The sequence below is a fragment of the Bactrocera latifrons genome, unplaced genomic scaffold (assembly GCF_001853355.1).
Source record: "Bactrocera latifrons isolate USDA-ARS-PBARC rearing strain unplaced genomic scaffold, ASM185335v1 scaffold_83, whole genome shotgun sequence".
In the NCBI taxonomy this organism is placed as follows: domain Eukaryota; kingdom Metazoa; phylum Arthropoda; class Insecta; order Diptera; family Tephritidae; genus Bactrocera; species Bactrocera latifrons.
The window spans coordinates 417903-442069 of record NW_017537523.1 but is presented as its reverse complement, the minus strand read 5'-3'; the positions used below and the strand labels follow the sequence as shown (position 1 = coordinate 442069).

General features: G+C 33.9%; 1 protein-coding gene across 1 annotated transcript in view; it reads right to left on the bottom strand.

Moving 5' to 3' along the window:
- Nucleotides 1-24167, bottom strand: part of LOC108977068 (putative inorganic phosphate cotransporter) — an 80007-nt gene that overhangs the window by 48311 nt on the left and 7529 nt on the right. The window contains exons 2-3 of the mRNA XM_018946574.1: nucleotides 935-1305; nucleotides 96-877 (exon numbers count right to left, since the gene is read on the bottom strand). Of these exons, the coding sequence (XP_018802119.1) occupies nucleotides 96-156 (61 nt within the window). The 5' untranslated portion in view covers nucleotides 157-877; nucleotides 935-1305. The remainder of the gene's footprint in view (nucleotides 1-95; nucleotides 878-934; nucleotides 1306-24167) is intronic.

Here is a 24167-nt window from a genome sequence, read left to right as displayed (position 1 = left end):
TCAATTTTATTAATCAATTAATTTTATTTAAACAACTAATTTAATTTTTTAAATTAATTTTTATGAAAAAAATTTCTAATGATTTCAACACTCACCTTTCGGCTTGTCCAAGTCGTTGTCCTGACTGGCGCATATTTGCTCCTTGGATGCGGACATTTTGCTGAATTTGTGTATTTGTTGTTGTTTTTCTAACGTTTTGTATACTTCACGGCCTTTTTAGCGTTTTGTTGCTGTTTTTATTGTTGGTTCAACTGTTTCGTAACAAACTAATACTGGCTTGGCTTGCGGTTGATTATGCGATTTAATTGTAATTTTATTTGTTGTTGTATTTACTGTTATTATATAAAAATACTGCACTTTTTAGTAATGTTGCGTTTGCTATTAGCTTATGGCGTTTGGAGGTAGCGCGGTTTGTTGTTTCAATATATTTTTAAATTAAAAAATTATTTCTTTTAGTTTTTAGGTTTCTCTTGAACTTTCATATATATATTTTTTAAAACATTTTCCTTTCATATATGCAAAATAAAATGCAAAAATACTTGGTTTCGTTGACTTGCAAAAACGAAGAACAAGCTTAGGTTTTGAAAAACCGTGCGAAATTTTGTGACTTTCGCAATTTTTTGTGCAAAAAATGGAAAGTCTTTTTTTGTTGTATTTCTCTTAAAATTGCCGCTCACAACGTTTTTAACAACGACGACTTGTCGTGTTTACTGCTACGCGCCGTCGCTTTTCGCCTTCGTTCACTTAACTGCTTTTTTACACACCGTTGTTTCGCGTTGCGCGTCTGGCAACGTTCTGATAAGTTCGCGCACTGCCGTCGAGTTTTTCAAGTCAGTTGGAAAAAAGGCACAAATCTGCAATACAAACGGCTGAGCGTCTGCTCTTAGTAGGCATAAATGGTTGTATGTGTAAAATAGTGTATGCAAACACTCACGTCGTTACGTTCATATGTGTGTGTGTACGTTAGTAGGTAGCAGATAAGCCGGTAGTTGGTTGGTAGTTGGATCAGCGTGTGTGTATGTGTGTGAGTAAGTTTATTGCACGTCAAGCTGCTGATTGTCGGTTGACTTTTTGTGCCTACTGTCACCGCTACTGTGATGCGTTGTTGTAAGCAGGTGGCCTGTGGGAGCGTTGTTAGTTTCGCTATCGCTGTGACTGGAGTGTCAACGAATGCCGACGAAGTCACTGGTTATATCTAGTAGCCAGCTGCTACTATTGCTGCCGTTGATGCTGCTGTTGATTGTTTTGTTTACCTTTCTTCGTCAACTCTACTAAGCGTCTGCTCGGCGTGTCTGTCGCATTAATCTGTCAAACAAATGAGTAATGTAAACTGATTTTTAATATGATATATTTATTTAAGTGAAGCTCATATACATACATATGTTTTTAGGTATGYATGATTGTGAGAATATATAATGTATATATGTATATAGTATAGTAAGTACACATTCAATAACCAGTAAACTGCGAAATTGCGCTCGAGTATCCTGCCCATTTATTGAATTAAGCAATTCACGCGAAATGCCGACACGAGATTTTTGGAATTTTTTTGCGCAGTTTTTGTCTTGTTTGCGCATGCGTATAGTCAGGGCCAACGTATGCTAAAGGTTATATGCCTCTTCCAGTCGATTAGCAAGTTACAATGATTGTGTAAGGAACAAGCCGGTTTAAGATAAACGCACAAAGATAAAAAGCACCTTCAGTTTTGCAGAAATGTGTGAGGGTAAAGTGAAGGCAATTATTGAAGGTTTTTTGTTTTTATATGAGGCCATAGTAGCGAAAAACAATTTGAATATATTGGTAAATCATCTTTTACAGCAAATTTCGCTTTTAAACGCAGCCTTCTGATTACTTGTCAAACCTTGAAGAAATGGCACTGAGTTCTTCAATTTAAGGCGACGTCTTCTGTTAAGCTTACTTCATGTAAATTATGGATCGGTCCTCTACCTATCTGACCTACGATCTTTAAGGCCAGTAAAAACTCCTAATGAATCTTAATTTTGGATCCAACTCGGACTTTGATTTTAGRAGAGTTTGTGGTCAAGGAATTCTGTGCCATGAGCATGTGGGACGGATACTTTGTATAAATGGCTGGTGTGTTAATGCCTCCGATACGTAAAATTCGAGACCTGTGCAAAACGTTCCTCTTAACTGATGTGGTAGTTGTAGGTTGAGAGTACTCACTCTTTGCGTTGGTCGGCTCTGAATGCATTGCCCCATAAAAGCCAGCGTCAACCCTCTCTTTGGTTTCTTAACAGACCAATAAATACGACTCTTTCCGCAACCGTTCCCAATATAGTCGGGTCTAAATAACCGGTTCCGGGACCCGGACTCTTGCTTAGAATGCTTTCTTTATGGTAACGGCACCCAACACTTTCCGCAAATTGGATAGGGGCTCTGTGTGGATACCCAATAGACATAAATAATAAAATCTACAATAAACAAACCGGGGGTGAATGGAATTAGTTCCAAAATGACATTGAAATCAGATAGTGTTTTGAGTGGGTCACGTCTGGGCCGACGGAATCGTTCTGAACGAAAGCCAGCGAAAAAACTTTAATTTTGAAAGCTCAGTTAACGACTAAGGAGGGTATACCAGTCAACAGTAGCGATAGACCTCCATCGGTAGCAAGTGTTGTATGGGAACAGCAGAAACGTTCTGCTAAATCGGCAAGCGAGCTGATTCTATAAAACTGTGGATGTGTGCATAGCAGTGGAGTGGAAAAATAGCAATGAAAGTGGGTCTTCGCAAAGAGAAAAAGTCCAGATGTTCTAGATAACGAACCAGCGAAAGATTTTTAGGCCATACTGAAGACTTTATTACAAAAGGAGAGTCGATTCGACTCAGATCAAGAAAAGTTCTTTCAAAAAAAAAAGAAAAAAAATAAAAAAAAATAAAAAAAAATAAAAAAAAAAAACAATATAAGGAAAGTACTTCGCTTCGCTGGAGAGTCCAGAATGACTTTAGAAATGGGAAGAAATATTGCCTATTATGAAAATTTTTGTAAATTGTAAACTCTGAATTAGTTCAGATTATCACCCACTCCAAAGAGAGCAGAGACCCTACACAAACTTTAGCAAATTCGTTAATGTCGCACAATATCCGATTTCCATTCATCTTCCTGTCAGAAGACAGAGATCCTAGAGTTAAATGTACTCCAAAGCTTTTCACTATGACAAAAAGTGAAACTAATGATTCTAAGAAGTAAATGTATACCAAAAGCTCTTCAATGCGGGAGAAAAGGTGTGATTGCCAAAGGTAAGATATATAATAACACCTCAGGGTCACATTTAGCTGACTCAACCGTCTACAGCATCAAGCAGGAGTCCGCAGACAAAGAGAGAACAAGGAAAATGTGAACCAAAACTTAATTTTTGTTTAACCATAATAAGTCTAATTTGTACTGTTGTTACTAAGCACAAATCTTAATACACAAAGTGGCACTAGCTGATATCTACGACACGTGTTTTACTTTCTGCGCTYCACAAATGTACTCGTGCAATTGTTATTATTAAATTTTGTTATCACGGGACTCCAGACACGATCGCCGTCGCCGTCGCTTAACTGAACCATATTTTTATCGGCTGATATTTTATTTTTGTATTATATCAGATGCTATCAAATGGCTCAGCGCTCAGCGGCACGTCAACGAGCTGCACATGTTTTTATGCCGGGGCTCGCCATGTCATTTACGTCAATATTTCACTAAACAATTCTCACCACACTCGGGTTTAGCAATAAACCATGAATTACGTATTGACAGAGCGATTTCAGAAAATAGAAAACTGCAAGCAAATCCCTATTTATTATTTGCATACATCTTTTTGTCACATTTGTAGCTATTTGTTATAAATTTGTAGTTTGCTCGTACTTTTTTCCATTTTGTTTTACAGCTCAGCGAATTTTTATTGACGGTGTCGTGTGATAACAGATCGAGATCGAGATTGAGTGAGCAAAATATTTACTTTCGTGTTGATTATATTAAGTTATGCAATATAATTAGTATGCTCATAAGCATATTCTAGTTTATAATTATATAAGAATTTCAGTGTATTTAAATAAAGTACTTAGATATTTAGCTAATTGGCGACAAAATTGACAACTAATCAGCAAAAAACCTGACACCTGTTACAAAGAAGTGTAGCAAAATATCGGCATAGTACTAAAGAGTAAGTAGTACACTGGTTTAAGACGGTCGAACTGCCGGTTAGTAGCCAATTTCAATAACCAGTAATAGAATTTAATCACGACTACTCATGAGAGAACAATTTTACGCTATGCACAAAACACTTCAATGCACTCGAGAGATACAAAAAAGAAACAAAATTCATTCGAACTGAAGATACAAAACAGAAAAACTTAAATTAGAAAACAAAATCAGTCCAATTAAAAAGTTGTAAAGTCGAAACTGAGAAAGTTTTATATTCTTAGCCACTGTGATAGTGTACTTGAATGTATTGAGTATTATTGGGTTATTTGAACAAAGCAATTGCTTGAATGATGTTATGTTAGGGTTAGATGAGGTCTATCTTAAGAGGGATCTCCCAGCTTAGAACACCGTGCCGTTGTGTTATCTAAAACTCCTATATAATAGCTCATAAGACTCTCACAAATCGACAAAGCGCTTGTGCCTATCACAAACTTGTTCAGACGGCTAATGTCAATTTCGGCTATGTCTCTAGGTTCGCTGAAGGTAAGCCTGCCGAGATGCAACTCAGACTTGCAAAGGCTGAACAATAAAGGAGAAGGTGCTTGAACGTTTACACTTTGTCCTCTATTTCAACTTTGGGAACTTGCGTTTGTCAAATTTTTAGCCCTTACTGCATGAGTCTTTGCCTTTGGATAATGCCTAGGAAGAACTACGATTTCTAAAAGATGAGGTTTGCTCTCCTTCGCTTAGGTTGTCGCACAGGAGTAGGTTGTCTAAACGCACGCCAGGTTCATTGATCTAGTACTATAACGCAAGATATCAATAGATCTGTTTGTCAAATTTTTAGCCCTTACTGCATGAGTCTTTGCCTTTGGATAATGCCTAGGAAGAACTACGATTTCTAAAAGATGAGGTTTGCTAAGCGAAGGAGCTCTTGTTGTCGCACAGGAGTAGGTTGTCTAAACGCACGCCAGGTTCATTGATCTAGTACTATAACGCAAGATATCAATAGATATCCACGTCCGTTTGTTCTAATGTGATTGTGGCGAGGGAACCCTACTGGCTTGTAGTCGACTTTGCATTTGTCAGTGGTCCCACTATAAGCAGTCACCTAAACTAGCCTGATGATGAAGTGGTTTGATGCCATTTCTAGCAGTCACCTTTCGGAAAGAGGCTGTACTTCACATTATCGCCGCTTTAATAGCAGCGATTTCTGTACTGGAAAACAATATAGTGGTGTGGTAGCCGCTTACTGCGCCTCTTCTCCTTTCATAAGCTCAGCTTCCCTGGGTTCAAAGCGCACTTCGCAACAATGGACCTGCTGGCATTGTCGACGGCTGCGATTTTTCTGACTGCTAAGAAGCTACAACGTGATCTTTCCTTGTACCAGATAAGTTGGCCGTATAATATTTTGGCTTGACCACGGTTTCATAGAGCCAAAACATCACCTTTGATGAGATTTCCCAACTTTTCTCTATAGCTCCAACACATCAATCTAATTTCTTACTCGCTGCTCAGTATTTAGATCTCGTAAAGTGTGTTTATCAACTAGCAGTCCTAGGTATTAAACTTTTATAGAGGTTGAAGACGTGAGCCTTCGAATGAGGGGAGAAGCAGCTCTTGGATATTATACCTCCTTGTAAATAAAGTAATTTCAGTTTTATCTGCGTTGAGGGCTAAGGCTTGATCGATGCTACGGCTGCTACTATGCCGGTCTCTTTCGACCAATTCAGCGATTTTATCGCAATTTTCGACGACAGGCCTTCCGGAGCGTGGCGCATCTTNCGGAGCGTGGCGCATCTTCGACCACCTCTACGCCAGAACGAAAACGTTGAAACCATCGTCGTGCGGTGGGACCGGAAACTGTATCGGGTCCATAAACTGCACAAATTTTATTGGCGGCTTGAGATGCTCTTTTCCCTTTATCGTAGTAGTACTGTAAAATATGCCGTATTTTCTCTTTATTTTGCTCCACGTTTGCGACGCTATAACTCACGAACGACTTAAAAGAAACGACAATCAATCAAACACGTGTTAGTGCGTGGAATGAGCTTTCTAAGAAGGTATAGCATGACCCGCTAACTAGCTAATATACCGCAAGACTTTTTTGACAACCTAATATTTATGAGTTTCTTTAGGTTCGATTTCACCTCAAATTTTTCGAAGGCTTTAACCATTGCAGTTTGATTGAGTCATTAAAAATAGAGTGGTATTACACAAATAAAATATTGTCTTCTGACCCAATTAAAATACAGTTATCGTTTCAGTTACTTAAAATAAGGAAACCCCAACGTGAAATCTGCAAATGATCCTTCCATTTCTTAATTGAGTTTTAAAAGAGAAATTAGAGTGTTATTCGAAAATGAACTCTCTAACATAGAACAGGTGTGCAGAGTATACTTAACAATACTTTATTCGTATTTTTATATAATTCGCGAGCTATCAATGGTCAGCTAATGAAATGTTAATCAAAATAAATCAATTTGCGAAAAAATGCCAATTAGCAGGGCCTATTTGAAAACTATTTGCACAGATTAGCTTGCTGATTTTTCAATTATCATCAAAAATTTACAGTAGCTTAACGAAATTCTATAGTCAGGACAAAGAAGCTGTGACAGTAGCGCGTTAAACGCCCATGAGTTAGCACAATGAGCGAATCAAAAATAAACCAATTTATTGCTGACGTGTGGTGGAAGACGAATTGGCRGAAATTAAGAGTAAGTTTATAGTCCTTTGTATAAGCAAAAGCGTGTAAATTATTTGTTTCTTAAAATTATGCATTTAAAGTTTTTTAAGAAAATATACAAATGCGTATACTGTAAGAGTTAGAAACAAGTAAGAATAAGAAAAGCGTTTGAAAAGTTCTGTACAGAGCGTTTGATCTAGAACTTTGAAGTTTCCATTTTATATTTTTATAAAGTTTTAAAAGTTTGAAGATGTTCATCAGGAGTCTATCTTAAGCACAGGTATTTTTCAATTACAAGAAAATTGCCATAAATTCTGTTATAAAGTGAGTGATCATATCTTGCGAGTGTTTACAAGTAATGACAGAAAGAGAAGTGGATGTCCTCCCATGATTCGAATTAATTCAGCCAGAAAAACTGTTCGTGAACTCCTTCGAAGAAAAGCACTCAGAAAATAAGGTCAAGAGAAATGAATATATCGCCAGATCAAAGTCAAAATTTATGTGAGCTAATCTCCACATGAAAAACTACCGCTTTAATTAAATTAAAATTAATCTCAACATATGGAGCGCCTTCTTCAGTGCCACGCGATCAACGATCATGAAGGTATTCTTTTTACAAATGGAAATATTTGATAAGCAAAAGCACAAGACACTACCAGAGACGCAGAAAATTATATTTCAGATGTTCAACGTGGTCCTTAACCAGCCGCTGTAATAATTTGATAAGGACTCTCCTGTAAAGGCGTTACATATCTTCACTGCTGTAAAAAGGGTGATAAACTGGGACAAAAGTGTATCAGCGGTATGTTTTAGAAGACACAATAAAGCAGTTCAGTGATATTTCTGTCAATGGAAAGCATACGACCTATAGGATCTTCTATCAAATCTCTCTTCTAACACAAAAAGCAAAACCCATCCAGCAGTGGCTTAATAGCAATGTTCCTGGTTTCATAGCTGCATATAATTGGCCGTCTGGAAATTCAGMTTTGAATCTATTGGACTTAAGTTTTTGGTCAGAGTTGATGCACATAGCATGTCTTATACCCTACAGATATTTGGTTAGTCTCAAAAAATATTTAAAARCTCCACAATCACGCTAAGGTTATACCCCACGTTTACTTTTCAATTTATAACTCTTTACAGCTCAACGCGTAACGCGTAATGGAAAATAACTTCGAAATTTGCGTAGCAAAAACATGTCCAAACGAATTTCTTGCGTTGAATATAATTTGTTGTCGCTTGTTGCCAAATAACGAACTCAATACAAAAGACCTTAAGCTTTGAAAACTAACTTTAAAAGCTAATCACGCAAAAATAGAATTAAAATAACAAATAAACAAATAATTTTTTGTATTCAAAGGATGAATTTCTATTATTATTTTTTTCTTTTCTCGATCTGGTCGACTTCATTTCGGCACGAATATGTACACAAAAGAAATATCTTTGCTGTGTCTTAATTTGTTCACTYATTTACCTCATTTCTAACAGTCTTTCTTTGTATGTTTATAAGTATACTCGAAACAGGTTTTTTGACAAATTTTTTTTTGCAAATTATGTGATTATTAATATATGTAATTATTTATTTTSAACGCACATTCATAGTTAAGTGGCTTAGAAAAGAAAACCAATTGAGCATATCCGTATTGAGAACAGTGAGTCAGGCGCGGAGTCTGGCATACGAAATATGACATTAAATGTTAAGCGATTTGTTAACGCATTTCACGTCACTCAAAATATTTAATCTTAATGAAAAATTTGGTTCAAATTATCCGTTGTTCCATCATCGCCTAGTATTTAACTAATTATAGAYATGGCTTCGGTAAAAGTTTTAAAAATAGATGAGCTTTTTTGAAGCTTTTGTTCAAAAAAGTAACCGTTTGGGTCATCAGCAATTTTTAAAGTTTAATACTATACGCGGAACTTATAAATTGTCTGCATAAAATTTTGCATTCGTAAAAGCTCTTATTTAAAGATTTTATGTTTTTAAATCTACCTTTCTTAAACATTTCTACATATGTTTTGTGCTTTTTTAGATTTCAATAAAGATAACGGATCTTAAGGAGTTTTGTAAGCTTTTATTTGAAATTAGAGAATTTTGAGATTAAGTTTTCAGAACACAAAGTTATAATGACAATTTTCACCTTTTTAAGATTTAATTTTTTTTAATAATCAAAAATCTATATGGCAATTTTCGCCGAATTAATAGCAAATAATTAATAATAAAAGCTTCATAAAATGTATAAAAAGTTAAATTTGAAAAGAGCTTTCGCATTTATAAAAAGCTTTAAGCTACTAAAACTGTTATTTAGATTTCTATAATTAATCTTTTTTTTTTGTTTCACAACTTACAAAACTTTTAAAAAAAATTTATAGTTAGTATTTATAGTTTTATGATAAAATTACAAGTTAATTCGAATAATATACTTCAATTTGAAAATAACATTTTTGTTCGCTCAATAAATTTTATTGAGCTTTTTTGGAGCTTTCAAAGCACACATTTCCTAAATAGCTTTTACATTTAGGTTATGTATTACGTCATTCATAAAGCTTTTTTCAGATTTGTACGCAGCAAAAATCCCGATAAAGTTTTAAGCAGAGGTAAAGCTTATAAGACGGGTCTAAAGAGAATGATCTGCTTATCAGCTTAAGCATACTACAAAATCTTAGTTAATGATTTATACCCACATTTTCATTACATCAAACACATTATGCCTTTCGCTTATCTTTCCAAAACGACCAAATCTATTATTTTTGTAATTTAAACTAACTGTTCATTCTGTTTCTGTTAGAGCTTAGATGAGATGCTCGCTCCATTTGATTATCAAAAATTGTTAATTTATTAAAGAAAACACTAATAAGTATACTCAAAAAAAAAAAAAAAAAAAAATATATATATATATATATAAAAAAATATATATATATATATATATATATATATATGTGTGCTGTCTCTTATACACATCTAGATGTGTATAAGAGACAGGTCTTAGACATGGCCACGAAAACAATGCTTAATTGTTGTTATTTACTTTTGTCTAAATTTTTTATGTTTTGCTTCAATTTAGAGCAACAATTTGCATATTTGGTTCTTCTGTTTTTTTTTCGTTTTTGATTTGTTTACTAAGTGTTTCGGCGAATTCGCGTTTTTTCGGCAATTCACAGTCACTTATGAATAATTACGAAAGCKCGTTGTTTTTTATCTAGCTGAAATACATTCGGTGTTACGAACGTGTGATAATGGGTGGCATAATAGATTTCTTTTTGTTTGGCGGAACACATAGAGTAATTGTTGAGAATATGTCAAATCAAAAGCTTTTATTTTGTGTAGGAATTATCTGTATAAAATATTTTAGAAAATATTTGAATAGTTAAAGATTTTTTGATGAAGAACTGGTGATTTCATTTTGACTCATTTGAATCTTTCCGAACTTGTTTAGTTAATGCGTAAAGTGATCAAGTCAACATGAAAACAAAAAGTCAATGAACCCATGTGTGTTATTGGATGGATTCTRGCTTTGAATTACATTAACTTCATAGAAAAGTTGTATAAAGGCATTAAACTTTTGAGAGAAATCAAGCAGWAATTCATATTTTTCCCTAGAAAGCCACTGACAGAAAAAGTCGTATACAATTTTCATATAGAAGWTTCTCAGTTTCGGGAAATTGGTCCAAATATGTTTATTAGAGAAAACAATTGCGACCATTTTTTTTTTAATCACCGCACGCTGAGTTTCCAGGTTATTTTACATCCAGTTATGTATGCAATTTTCAAAATAATAATTGTATATTTACTTTATTGATTTGATTACAGCCAAAGTCTATTTTACCAAATATTCCGAAATGGAGATGTAGTAAATTCTTTTCCAAATAATCATAATTTACAGAGTTCAACTCTGCTGTTGGTTCAATTTGTTGTCAAAGAATTACTTACTAATTACATGATTCAATATTAATTACATTACTAATTATAAAAGAGTCATCTAATTAGTACTCATTATTAATTAATTACCTAATTGAGTATCTAATTACTTAATTAAGTTTTAAAAAATTGACTAAAAACTAATTAGTTAACTAATTAAGTATTACATAATTACCTGATTGGTGTTCAACGCTAATTGATTACATAATTAAAAACTAATTTCCTAATTAAGTATTAGATTAATGCATAATTCCCGAATAAGTATTCAATACCAATTAATGTCCCAATTAAGATTTGAATAATTACTAATACTAATTATCTATCTAATTAAGTATCAAATAATTACTTAAATGATATTCAATACAAATTAATTACRTCATTCAATACTAATTACCTTAGTAAGCCTTATTATTGCCTAATTAWTATTTAGTGCTAATTCATTACCTAGTTAATTATGAAATAATACCCGAATTAGTATTCAGCACCAATTAATGGCCAAATTAAATTTTGGATAAGGAACGGTTCAATGCATAACCTAATTAAAAATCAAATAATTAACTTATTGAYATTCAGTACTAATTAATTACTTTGTTAAATATTAATTAATTACATAAATAATGCCTACTTTTTTGCCTAATTAGTATTGAATAGTAATGAAGCCTTAAATAATCCCCTAATTATTATAAATTTAATTATTCAATTAACTTTAAACAATTAACGACTCAATACTAATTAATTAACTTAAAAATATTAAATACGTACCTAATTGGATTCAATACTAATTAACCACATAAATAAATATAAAACTTTTACCTAAATTTTATTCAATACTTACTAATTACCTAATTAAAATATAAGTAATTAACGATTCTATACTAACTAGCTCCCTATTTATTTAAGTATGAAATAATTACACAATTGGTATTCAATACTAATTGCCTAATTAATATTGAATGCTAATAAATTACGAAATTTACGTGTTAAATAGTAACCTAATTTATATTCAATACCAATTAATTACCTAATTCAATACTAATTACATAATTAAGTATTAAATTGTTGCTTAATAAATGGTGAATACTAATTAATTACTTAATTAAACACTAACTACAAAATTAATTATTAATTTATTGCCTAATTATTATTGAATACACTACATATAAATTACCAATTAATTACCTCATTAGGTTTTAAAATGGTTTCCAGTACTAATTAATTGCCAAATTATGAATTAATTCTTAATTAATTAGCTTTCTATGGTATGAAAAATTAAAAMAATTAATTAATTCTCCAATTGGAATTGAATATGTTTGGTTTAAGGACATTAGAATTAATATAATTCAATTGTTCAAAATCTTGGCAAAGTTCCCTGAGTTAAGGTGAAAGAGACGCACCTGTTAATAAACTGAAGTCGACAATTTCTCATGAGCGAAAAAAGGGCGCTGAAACAATGGTCGGCGAGACATTTACTTTTTTCATTATAAATAAGAAGACTATRTTTGTGAATATTGCAAATTCGAAGCATAAAAAACAAGAATCTAAACTCCATTCTTACAATGTATCAATAATTTTATTAAGCACTGTAACTACTGTCTGATTTATGTGAATTTCCGTCTACCCTTGCTAAACCCTAAAATGAGCGCAAATTGACGTTTTATGAATTTGTTATCAGCTTGTTACAAGCAGCGCAGAAATAAAGCAATAAATTGTGGATACATGGATATACATATATTTAACGATGTTTGACTAATAAGGTTGTCCAACATTTTGTGGGTTGACTTGCTTAACCCTTTTGAGCTCTGTTATTACTATGCTCCGCCGAATTTCACTAYACACTAGACAAGATAAACACTAGAATTAAAGTTAAGAATATATTTTTGAATTTCTGGTTATATCTTTGTAAAGATATTAAGCTTCCCTCTTTATTGCCGGCATCAAAATTTCCCATTAGAAATAAAAGATAAGACTTCTTCCGATACATTTTTTGTACCTTGAATAACTTTAAAATTTGTTTCGTATAATTCCACTTGAGTCATCCCCAATGTATTATTTAAATTCAAATATGCCCTACGTGCATTAACACTGAACTAAGCCACTTGATAAGAACCAAGTCAATAGGCAGACTAGTTGACAAACACTTYACCAACAAAAGTACTTGCTTACAAACCGGAATTGCATATTCATTACGCGGGCATGCATAACTAATAACATATATATCAATATCCAGATAAAACTACAATGTTAGTAGGTCAATGCACATTTGGCAATTGAAAGTAAAATTGTAAACAAACTACTATTTCCCATAGAACACTGAAATTAGCGCGCTAAGTAAAGCAAGTGAGGCATTAAGCACTTAAGCACAGGTATTATTTCGAGTAAAGTATGAGTGTTGACAAATGAGTTGCTCAGTATTGTTATCGTTATCGGAAAGCAATGCTAATAGGTTTACGATACTTTATCCATTGTTGGCCTTTAATGTGCAATTGATTGGTAATGAGGGTTTAAAATATTGTTTGCGCAAAGAACTGATAAGGCATTCTAAAGACCTCGCATTTATACATTATCTGAATGAGTACTATAAAATTTAATTTCTTTTACGCTCACTTGATAAAATGCAGAAGGAGAGAGAGAGAGAGAGAGGATTAAACAGCGGTTTGCTGAGTGTGGAACTAAAACTCAGAGTTCTCAGCAGAATATCGAACTTACTGCATTCGAGGACATTCCCGGCTCTATAAACTTCCGACGGGGACTGTAGTGTTCTTCCATATTTGCAGATCTAAGAGTTCTTGAAGGYCGATCTAATTCGATAAGCACGTACTATTGACTCTTTTATACAACTTTCAATTATTTTTTAATTTTCGGTGCTTTTTAAAATTCTTCAAGAATTTATCTTAAATTTTTACTTTTTTGAGTATTTAAGTGATCAAAAGCTTTGGACGCATTTGGAGAATATCCAGATTTGCCAGAATACCGCACTCCTGACTATAACAGCGTGTCCATTGATGTCTGTCGAACATCTTCTTAGCAAGACCCGCATTCTACTTATTGACGAGCATAATACACTTCTCTATAAGCTGTTTCTGCTCGGTTGTTTTCGCATAAAACAATCCTGCAGTCACCTTTTTGAAACGAAACCACCTCCTAAGAACATCAGGAAAAAATTCCTCCAACATGTCGACGAGCTGGAATAATATACCGACCAAGTTTCGTACGCAACCAATTTCCAATGGTTACTGAACGCCATTCACGAAAGAATTATTAACACTTTCATGAACTTCTTTCCATTGAATGGCGTRCTTGGAGTCCTAAAATCATTCATAGTGAAACAAGAGCTCGAGTTGTCGTGAGAAACCAAAGTAACCCTTGCGCAAATTCGTTTTGGATACTGAGGCCGGTTAAAGTCCTACTTGTCCAGATTACATCCAAATACTAATCACCTCTTTGCGTGCCCAATGAAACTTAACTCACTTCTCTCTATAATCCGAATCCGTCGAAACAGCTCGTTTCATGTGCCTACTGTTTAGTGACTTCGTTGACGGTTAACCGCTTTTCGAAATCCCGAATCCTCCACTGCTATCCGACCCCGATAAATCTAATTCAATCTCTAAACTATTTATTTTCAGGTCACAATTTAATACGAAGATATCAAGTTGGAATCTAATAAGGAAATATAAAAGTGTTTTTTCGTAAACGGACGGAACGGACGACACTTTATCTAACGAAGGTGAGTTAAGTAATGACTTTAAACTTTAAATAATAAAATGTCATTAAGTTTTAGATAGGAAACACAGYGATAACCGACTGAAACACGCCACCAGTATTTTTCGTAGCAAAAGTTTGGAAACAGATTAAGTGATTTGTGATTCAARAATGGTTGGTTCAATATAGACAACACCTTTCYGTGACTTAACCAACGATATATTGTTACTCGAAATATATCCTGATTATTACTGCAAAGAACACATTTTGTGGTAGTTCTGATTTGAAGAGTAGAAGTGGCAACTACATAGGGAGAGTAGAAAATGAACTGCAATAGATCATTAAAACGTTTCCTGGAAGTAATGCGATAGCAAGAAAAACATCTATGATAGAAGGGGGGAGTGTTTTAGTGCGCACACCACTGACGTAGGATGACGATCCCTATTTCGTGCGAAGGCATTTGAAACTCTGCTCACTACCTAAAAAACAAAAGAAATAAGATCTTTCTTAACATGGACACATAGTTGAACGGATGAACTGAGAATATGTTAACTAGAAACATATTACTTTCTATATGTTTATCCACAGACTCTTTTCTATACTTTTTCATTCCGGTAAGCGAGTAATAAAATATTACTTAATACAGCAAAACCTTAACAAATATGCATTGGTTACAGCTATACACAGCTATAATTTTCAAAAAATTAAAAGRTTTATTCTATTTTCATAATGTAMATATATTTAAGAATACACACARATAATTTCATTTCGYTCCGGTAWATRCTYTCGAAGTTAAACGCAAATTTGAAAACGYMTTTCAGAGTGCTTRRAAGTACAAGATCACACTTAGACGTGTTTTGCTCAAAATCAAGACCGTGACCAATATAACTCAAAAGCGGCTAAATCGGTTAGTCTAAAATTTTAACACGATCTTCTTAAATATATTTTTTAGTAATTAAACGAAGATTTTTTCTCACCGATAAATTTTTTAATAAACAATTTAAGTCGAAAATTTTGTCAAAAATCGATTTTTTTTAGAAACTGGCATTTTGTCAAAATAATTTATTTTGCATTTCTCCAATTAATTACTACATTTAACATTACTTTAACGAAAACTGTTGGTTTTTTCATTTCAGATTCGTTCAGTTCAGAGATATAATTGTCAACGCAAAACGTCTTTGTTGAGAGGAGCTCCGGAGATCAGCTGTAGTTTCTTTCCAAATAAATACTTTTACCAGTATTTAGTTTTAAAATACAGTTAAAATATACCATGATATGTCGAAAACATTTTGGATCTATAAATTTAAAAGTTTTCTCAGTAAAAATTCTGGAAATTTGCTTATTTGGACCTTCTAACTAACCCCTTAAGRGAAAATCTATAAAGTTTTACAACAATCCGATTATTATAGCAAAATGAAAAGTTTATCAGAGCTTAGTACTTCGTTGTTCCTCAGCAGTAAAATCATACTATTTAAGAACACGAAATTGCGCATTTACCTTACGACTTTGCTCATTTTCACTCTTTGCTTTGCACTAAGTGTCACCATGTGCACATTCTGAGGATCGTTGGCGTTGCACACATAGTTTGCCAATGCAAATATTTATAYTCATATCACTAGCTCTTGTAATATTTATGATCTAATATTGTACCATATGTATTTTAAAGGCTCTTAATTTATTTATTTGATAATAATTGATAATATACTAAACACGTAAAATACACCAATTAGCAACTAAACGAAGCCAACAAATTATATTAAACGATCCCTCAAAAAATAAACTAACAAAAATATTTGAGTAGAAAGTAGTTCTTATCGATGCACATTATAAAATCATAAAAAATTTTATAATGCTTATAAATTTTGCTTCGAAATTCTTTTGTTCGCAATTATTACCCAGGCATTATGTTCTTAAATATATGTACATATTATATGGTTTCTATGTAAGCAAGTTTGACACAGTGTCATAAAATTTACAGTGGGAAAATAATTTTAATTTATAACACAATGAAGCGTAGATTAGTTGAGTGGATGGAAACTTGTGTTATGTAATTTTTAGTTAACCCTTAAGTGAGCAAATGAGTTAAAGCACCTACAAAAAACAAAAAAAAAAAAAAAAAAAAAATTTTGTGGTGAAGAGAATGGCAACAAAACAGGGTTTCGAACATTTCTAAATAAATGTGCTCACAACTTGATTAATTATATGATACCTTGAAGTTCTAAATTCGTACGACTTTATACTCACACTCAACTATATAGATAATTTCCTCAAATTACAAATGATTGCTCACAATTATAGTTGGTGATGTTAAGTAATGATCTATATTTTTGATTGTGAGTAATAAATTTGTCTCAAAATGCTAACGATATTCTCTTTAATGATTTTTTTTTACAATAAGCACAAATATTTGCCAGCTCATTTGATTCTCTGCGATACCCAACATGCGTACATACAGATTAAAGCAATCAAACCCAAAGTATTATCAACAACAGTTGATTAAAGATTAGCAAGTAATCACTATATTATAAACACAATATCGTTTGTCAAATCTAAGCAATTAAAGTGCTAAAGCTTTAATCGTTTGTTATTGCACATTTCCACAAACTTTTGTCTCAATGCTACTGTTTATGGGGTCGAATGTGTGATTGATAAATCGCTAAATGGTTAAAAAACCGGCAATTGAGTTATTGCCTTTAAGCGCTTAAGYAATCGCTACAGCTGACTATTATTATACGATAATGCTCTACAGTTTATGTTACTAAGATATCTGCTTGGAGGAAAGATTACAAATTTTGCTGGCTTGACTGAAAGGCGGCCGAGATCATGCGCTCACCAAAAGTTTCCCACAATAAATTGATTGACGCATGGACTGTATGGAACCAGGTGGAAAGCAAAGGTCACAACAACATCCTACAATTCGATTGTGAAAACGTCATTAATAGTGTTCTCCATTGACTGTAAGGAAGGCGTCATTTATGACGAGATATATGTACATACATAGAACAATGATTCGATCTAATCATAGAACACGCCACATAGTTAATTTTTGAGGATGTAACCACGCCGCAACAATGGCTTGAGGATTCACATCACTTAAAATGAGAAATTTTTTTTATTATGAACCATAAGTGAGCTTGATAGTTGAAAAAATGTTCTTGTTAAAATCTGGTTCGGTGGTCTTCTCGTTCTGTGAACATTCACCGAACCTGTGACGCGCTTGGTAGTCGTTCGGCTTTAATTTTTTCATGAACTAAACCCGCAAAACCAAAAACGTTCCGCAATATATTCTATAAGTCAAAGTATGAACACAGAAAAAATAGGTTTCGCGCGATGGCGGGTGGACTCGTTTAATATTCAGTTCTACAGCCGCAATAGCGTCTACGGTCCGTATAGTACAGCGTCTCTGAGGATTCCCATTGTACACAGTAAACGAATTGCCGACTCTACTGAGCCATTATGCCGACTGAAACACGCACTTATTTTGGTAATAAATTAGTACGGTTTGCAAACTTTGTTCCGGAGTAAGTCTGTTCAGTATGGAACCAAACTGAGTATAAATCAAGTAACACTTGTCAAGAAGACCAACCTCGAATAAATGTTTTGTCTTTTTGAAACAAATACGTCTAAAAAACCACACACTTTATACATTTCTTACAAGTCATATGAAGACCGAAGATTATTTATACAGTGGCTAACACTCCGGCGCATAATTGACCGATCCAAAGTATCATAAACTAATTAAAATAGCGACGCATTTTTCTGAATTGGATTTTCAATTGTTTATTCGCTAGTTGGGACTCAAACCAACATATTTTCTTGTTCTCAAACCTCAAAACTATGTGCGCCTTTGCTGCGCACTGAAACTCTCGCCGATTTCGTTTGCTTTTGGCACATTTCAGCACCACCTCACTGCTGTAGCCGATGATTTATGACACAAAGAGCACAAAGTTCTCTCACTCAACTACCTAGATTGCTCGCATGCATGTGTGCTGAGTAATTTACAATCCCTAGCAGCMGATAAAGGAACGTAAATACAATAGACTTTGGTGAAATGCAGCTGAAATYTGCTCCCAAGCAGGTGAATTGTAAATTACCGCATTGCAAGCGATTGTTTATGGCGAAATAGTTTGCTTATGCTAATTTCATTCATTTGTTATACATTTTGTTTTTACCGTTTTTGCGCCACTCACATTGTATGAAATTCATTACGGTTCGGGCGTGAGTTTGCGTTGCGGTTGGGCAAAAGCGAGTGCAGCACGTCCAGTCGAGCGGCACGTTTTTCCACAATTTACGCGTTTATCTACGAGTGCATTACGAAAATGCACTTGAACTTGAAAAGCGCAGAAGCTTGGAAAAATGTGTAAGATGCTTCGAGGCTTATATCATACATATGTACATACATACATGCATACATACATATGCACATATTTACGCAGCTGGTAATAGCAAAAATAATAGGTATTATATAAGTGACACTTGTCTTAAATTGACATTAATTAAATGAAATGAAGAAAGTGTAGCAATGCGGGTATTTATATGTGCATATGTATGTGTTTCTATAAACTATTATTAAACGTGAATGTGGAGTGTTTATTGTTTTTATTTAATAATGATTTTTTATTTTAATTAAATTCAATATTTGTATGTTTGCAGAGTGCTCACGAGGGATTGTAATGAGGAGAAAATAGAGGAATGGRAATAATTGAATTTACTAGAACAGCAAGTAAAGAAGAATTAGGTTCGTGTGCAAACAAATACGTCATTCAGAGAAGRGAAATGCATTCAGGTCACAGCCAAACTTTAAATTAAATAAGAAAATGTATGAACTTCTGCTACAACGAAACTATAATATCATACCGAACTGAAAACGTAACCAATTGCGGTTACCTGGCATTTCTTATTGCACAACTCGCAACGACTTGGCGCATTTTACGTCGATATCTTAAATTGAAAGCTTAAAAAATACAGCTTGTGCAAGATCTGAAGCTGCTCAACCTTCCTAAGTGACATCGCTTCGCTCTATGGGCTCTTGAAAGGTTCCAAGAAGATCCGACGTTTTCGAGTCAAATTTTGTTCAGCGATGTGGTTGGCTCTATGGGTATGTAAACCAGCAAAATTTTCGCACTTGTGATAAAGAACAATCTGAACAGATTCGAGAGCTGCCATTTCATTCAGGGTAGAATCATCGGTCCATATTTCTTCAAAAATGACGCCGGTGAGAACGTAACCATCAATGGCGGCTGTTATCGCGCCATGATAACCGACTATTTGATGCCTGAAATTGAAGCTCGTGAGCTCGGCGACATTTGGGTTCAACAAGACGKCGCCAYTTCCAACACATTGCAACAATCAATGGACTTATTGAGAGAACACGTCGGTAAGTAGATAATTTCACGTTTTAGGGCGGTAGTTTTGCCATCAAGATCGCTATTAAGACCTTTAGACTTTTTCCTGTGGAGATATGTAAAGCTGAAGTGTATGCAGACAATTCCGCTCCGATTCAGGCATGTCATTCGCCAGTTACCAGTCGAATTGCTCGCACGAGTCATCGAAAATGGAGCCTAACAGACGAATCATCCGAGACGTATATTAAAAAATTAATTTGAAAGAATGTTCTTTCGAATGATGATGAACATTCTCCATTATATTTGAAGTTTCTGTGTTTTGCCATGAAAAAAAGTAATAAAAGTGTGAAATAGATCACCATTTAAACAAAAATTAAGTCGAGTTAAGGTTATTTAATGAGGAGACAATATTATTTGAAGACACTTATCTTAAATTCACGGTAGTGGTCTTAATTAAAATACGGGGTTAAGTTGTTTTTGATTTCGCTTAATGTTTGTTCGGCTTCCATTCTTGCACGAATTGGATTTCGAAAGCTCGCAAACCAAGATCCTTTCTCAAAATCTTGCATGTGAGGACGGTTGGGCTTATACAGGTTCTATACTCTGTTTCAAAGCAATAGTAGTCCCTCAGGATGCAACAGCTCTTAAAAAGGCTAACTGCAAAAAATTAAAATTGAAGAGCAGAAGGGAGTACGACTAACTTCCTTTATTACCCATTTTAAAGAGGTGCCTGCATTATGCCTTGTATTTACTTTAGCGGCGGCACATTGTTGTTGCCGAACTGAAATAAGTGATAAGTTAGAGTGCAAACAAAGCGCGCAGCACAGTGACGAATCGATGACTGCTATTGTCTCATAATGTAAATAAAATAATTGGCTTATGGCCTTACACATATTCTAAATCAAATACTTCACATGATTAATATTATACAATTATTTGCTTTGATGCATCAAATAATGCGCTATTTTTAGATATTTAACATTTTAATTTGCACAACAAAGCATAAATCTTTTTTTTTATCTGACACATGCCGGCAGGCAAAACAGCTTTGTGTAGAATCAGTTGTGTGTCGGTTAGTTTATCTAGCCGTTTGAAGTTTTGTAGTTTTATCAGTTGAACCGTTGAACAGTGTCTAATGGGCGCAGTAAACGCGATCTGCTCACGCATGCCATTTCGCTGATTATCAGCAACAACAATAAAAAAAAAGTTTTCTCAACTCACCATTCCTCACTCTTCACCCTCCACTCAACACTTTTCAGTGCATGTGAGTGAATATGACAATAACAACAAGTTCAAAACAATAGCACACCGTCATGTATGAAATAAGATCTAAATACGAATTTGTAAATGCGAGTAAACTCATAGCAAATTCGCGCTTATTGCATATGAATTGCTGAAAAATATTTACAAAATGAATTGTCGCCGTTACAAATTGTCACGTTTGCCAATTACAAGCGAGCACTTTACTTTGTATGAGTGGCATAGTGYAACTAACTAAATGGCGATAAACTTTTTCTGATTACCTTCTGGCATGAAATTTCGATTGTTTTCGCCTTCGCATGTGTGTATGTGCTTCCATTACAGATGCTTTAACATGCATTACAAGTAATTTGCTTTAGAAAGATTTCATGTGTTTGTGTGTATGTGTGTGTGTGTGCGTTRTAGCCAGCTAGTTACTGCGRCTTTTACTGCGTTTGTGCCAGCGCGCCAATAAATTGTTTATTATTCACACAATTTTGTGGTGAGAATTTCATTGCACGAGTGCAAATTGTTATGCAAACAATAATAAAACGTGTGGTTATTATGACAACTATTATTTTGTGTTGTATTGTATTAGATAAGCCGGCAATTATTACATACAAACACACAAAGCTTGTTCAGTTGTCTGTCATTTCGTTGTTCACAACAATATTAGTATGCAAATTGCGCAGAAATTTTTGAGAAAGTTTTTGAAAAACATTTTTTATTAAAAAAAATCAAAATAATAAAAATTTACAATATTTTTTTTGAAGAAAAAAAAGTTGTAGAATATTAAAAAATTACCAAAAATATTTCATCATTCATCAATATTTATTTTGTCGATTTCAGAGTAACCCCCACCAGATGTGATACACTTACGCTAACGATTTTTCCAGTCCTTGATACACTTTTCATAAGCACTATTTGGGATGACTCATTCAGCTCCTTCAGTGAATTTTGTTAGATATCTTCGTTTGACGAAAACCAGGTTCCACGGAGCGGTAATTTCGGTTTGGAAAAAGCGAATCAGAAAAAATCACAGGGAGCCAAATCTGGTGCATACAGTGGTTGATCAACCATTGCGATTTGGGCTTTAAATTCGGTCACAAAAACGCGTTTCATATCCAGCAAATCGTTCGAACGGATTCGAAAGAGATGCGGAGAACTCTTGCCATCTCTATAACACTTGAAACCGAGACAACAAAAATTTTAGAAAAATTCTGTTTTCGATATTTTTATCCATTGTAAAAATCGCAATGCACTTTTTCCATTTTAGAAATTTTATTATCGTATTGCTTAAGAAAAATAATTTATGAAAAATTTATTATAAAACTTTGTAAATAAATGAAATATACAATATTTTAATAATAGAAAGGTTCCTCAAAAGAACTTGATTCCCATCGTTCCATTTCTATAATAGCTTTGTGCTATAATGGTCCAATCTAAAAAAAAATGCTTCGGACATTGCAACATTGTCTCTGGTTTTGATCCATACCAAATTTACCAAATAYATCACGTCAAATGAAAAAGTTTTCCATGCAAGCCTTTGATTCCGCWCRTTGAGTTCRTATGRCAGCTATATGTTACAGTGATCAGAATTGAAYCATTTCTTCGGAGATTATATCCATATTTTAGGCAACAATCTGTCAGAAATTTCCTTAAAATATTTTTACAAACGAAAAACTTTACCATACATGACTTGTTTCCGATGGTTCCATTTGTATGAGAGCTATATGCTACCGTGGTCCGATCTCAACATTTTCTTCATGGATTCTACCATTGCTGAAGGCAATAATCCATGCCTGAATTTGYCAAAACATTTCTTCAGATAAAAGAGTTTTCCGTAGACGGGCAGGTGTTTGTTCGTTAAGTTTGTATGACAGCTGTATGTTATGGTGGTATGATATCGAAGGGGAAATTGGTAAGGGTATTGCGTGCAAAAGGTCTATCGCAAAATTTCAGATCGATATCTCACAAAACTGAGGGACTAGTTCGCGTAAATGCAGAAAGAAAGGCTGACAGACGTTTATTGACTCAGCAGATCTTGCTGATCATTTACATAACATTTGTTTCCTGAACTCTAAAAACATATGGGTTGCAAGCGTTTTTCACCAAATAAAKAGGTCATATGGCTATTGAAGCGTATGTTCAGATCTTCCTAATTGTCACTTCAGGGATGGGATACTCAGATTGGAGGATCGTTGAAGCAAATGTATTAATGTTCAGGGATATTATACTGAATAATAAAGTGCATTTTGGATCATAAAATTGTGTTTTTCTTATCAAACGATAAAACTTATTGAACAACCTGGTACATATATTTATCATAGGGTCTTCGACATTTCCTTCTGGATATTACAAACTTAATATACCCTGTTCAGGGTATAAAAATWATTATATGTATAAYAAATGAGGAAAGGCAAATTTAAAGAGTAATCGAACATTTTATACTTTCGCAACTAACAAGGATTAAAGCCGGCAAAATACTTTAGGCTGAGGTATCTCACATATTGACATACGGAATAACATATAACAGTCAATGCGATAAGAATAAGCTGGAAGTTTGAAATTCTTATATACTTTTTTATCAATTTTCTTCTATGTATTAGATATATACTAAGGAACATTTTGAACCGTTTTGATTCAGTTATAGATATTACAATACATCAATAACAGAAATATATATTTTCTGATTTTCATTAAAATACCTCACAGTTTTACTAATGCTTTTATAAGATTAAAGTCAAGCGGACGCTTGAAAATCTTATGCTTAATAGGGAATAGAGAATTACTAAGATGGATTTGAGAGGATCAGGAAAATTGGTTTGATTTTGCRGCAATGGTTGGGAACATATATACATTGAAGACAGACCGACGGACAGACTAACAAATAGACACTTGAATTTCAGCACGCCTCATCATCCTTATCATTTATATATAACGGGAGATCCAAGTGGAGGTAGTTTTTTCGATAGGCTTGTTTTGACATATCACGAGTGAGCTGTGTCAAGCTCTTAAGCTGCTGAGCTCTTAAGCATTGAGTGTACTACTCGCAATACCAACACCCATATAGAGACTCAGCAGTCATTATGGGATAATATTCGACCGATTAGACTACGTCCAGAATG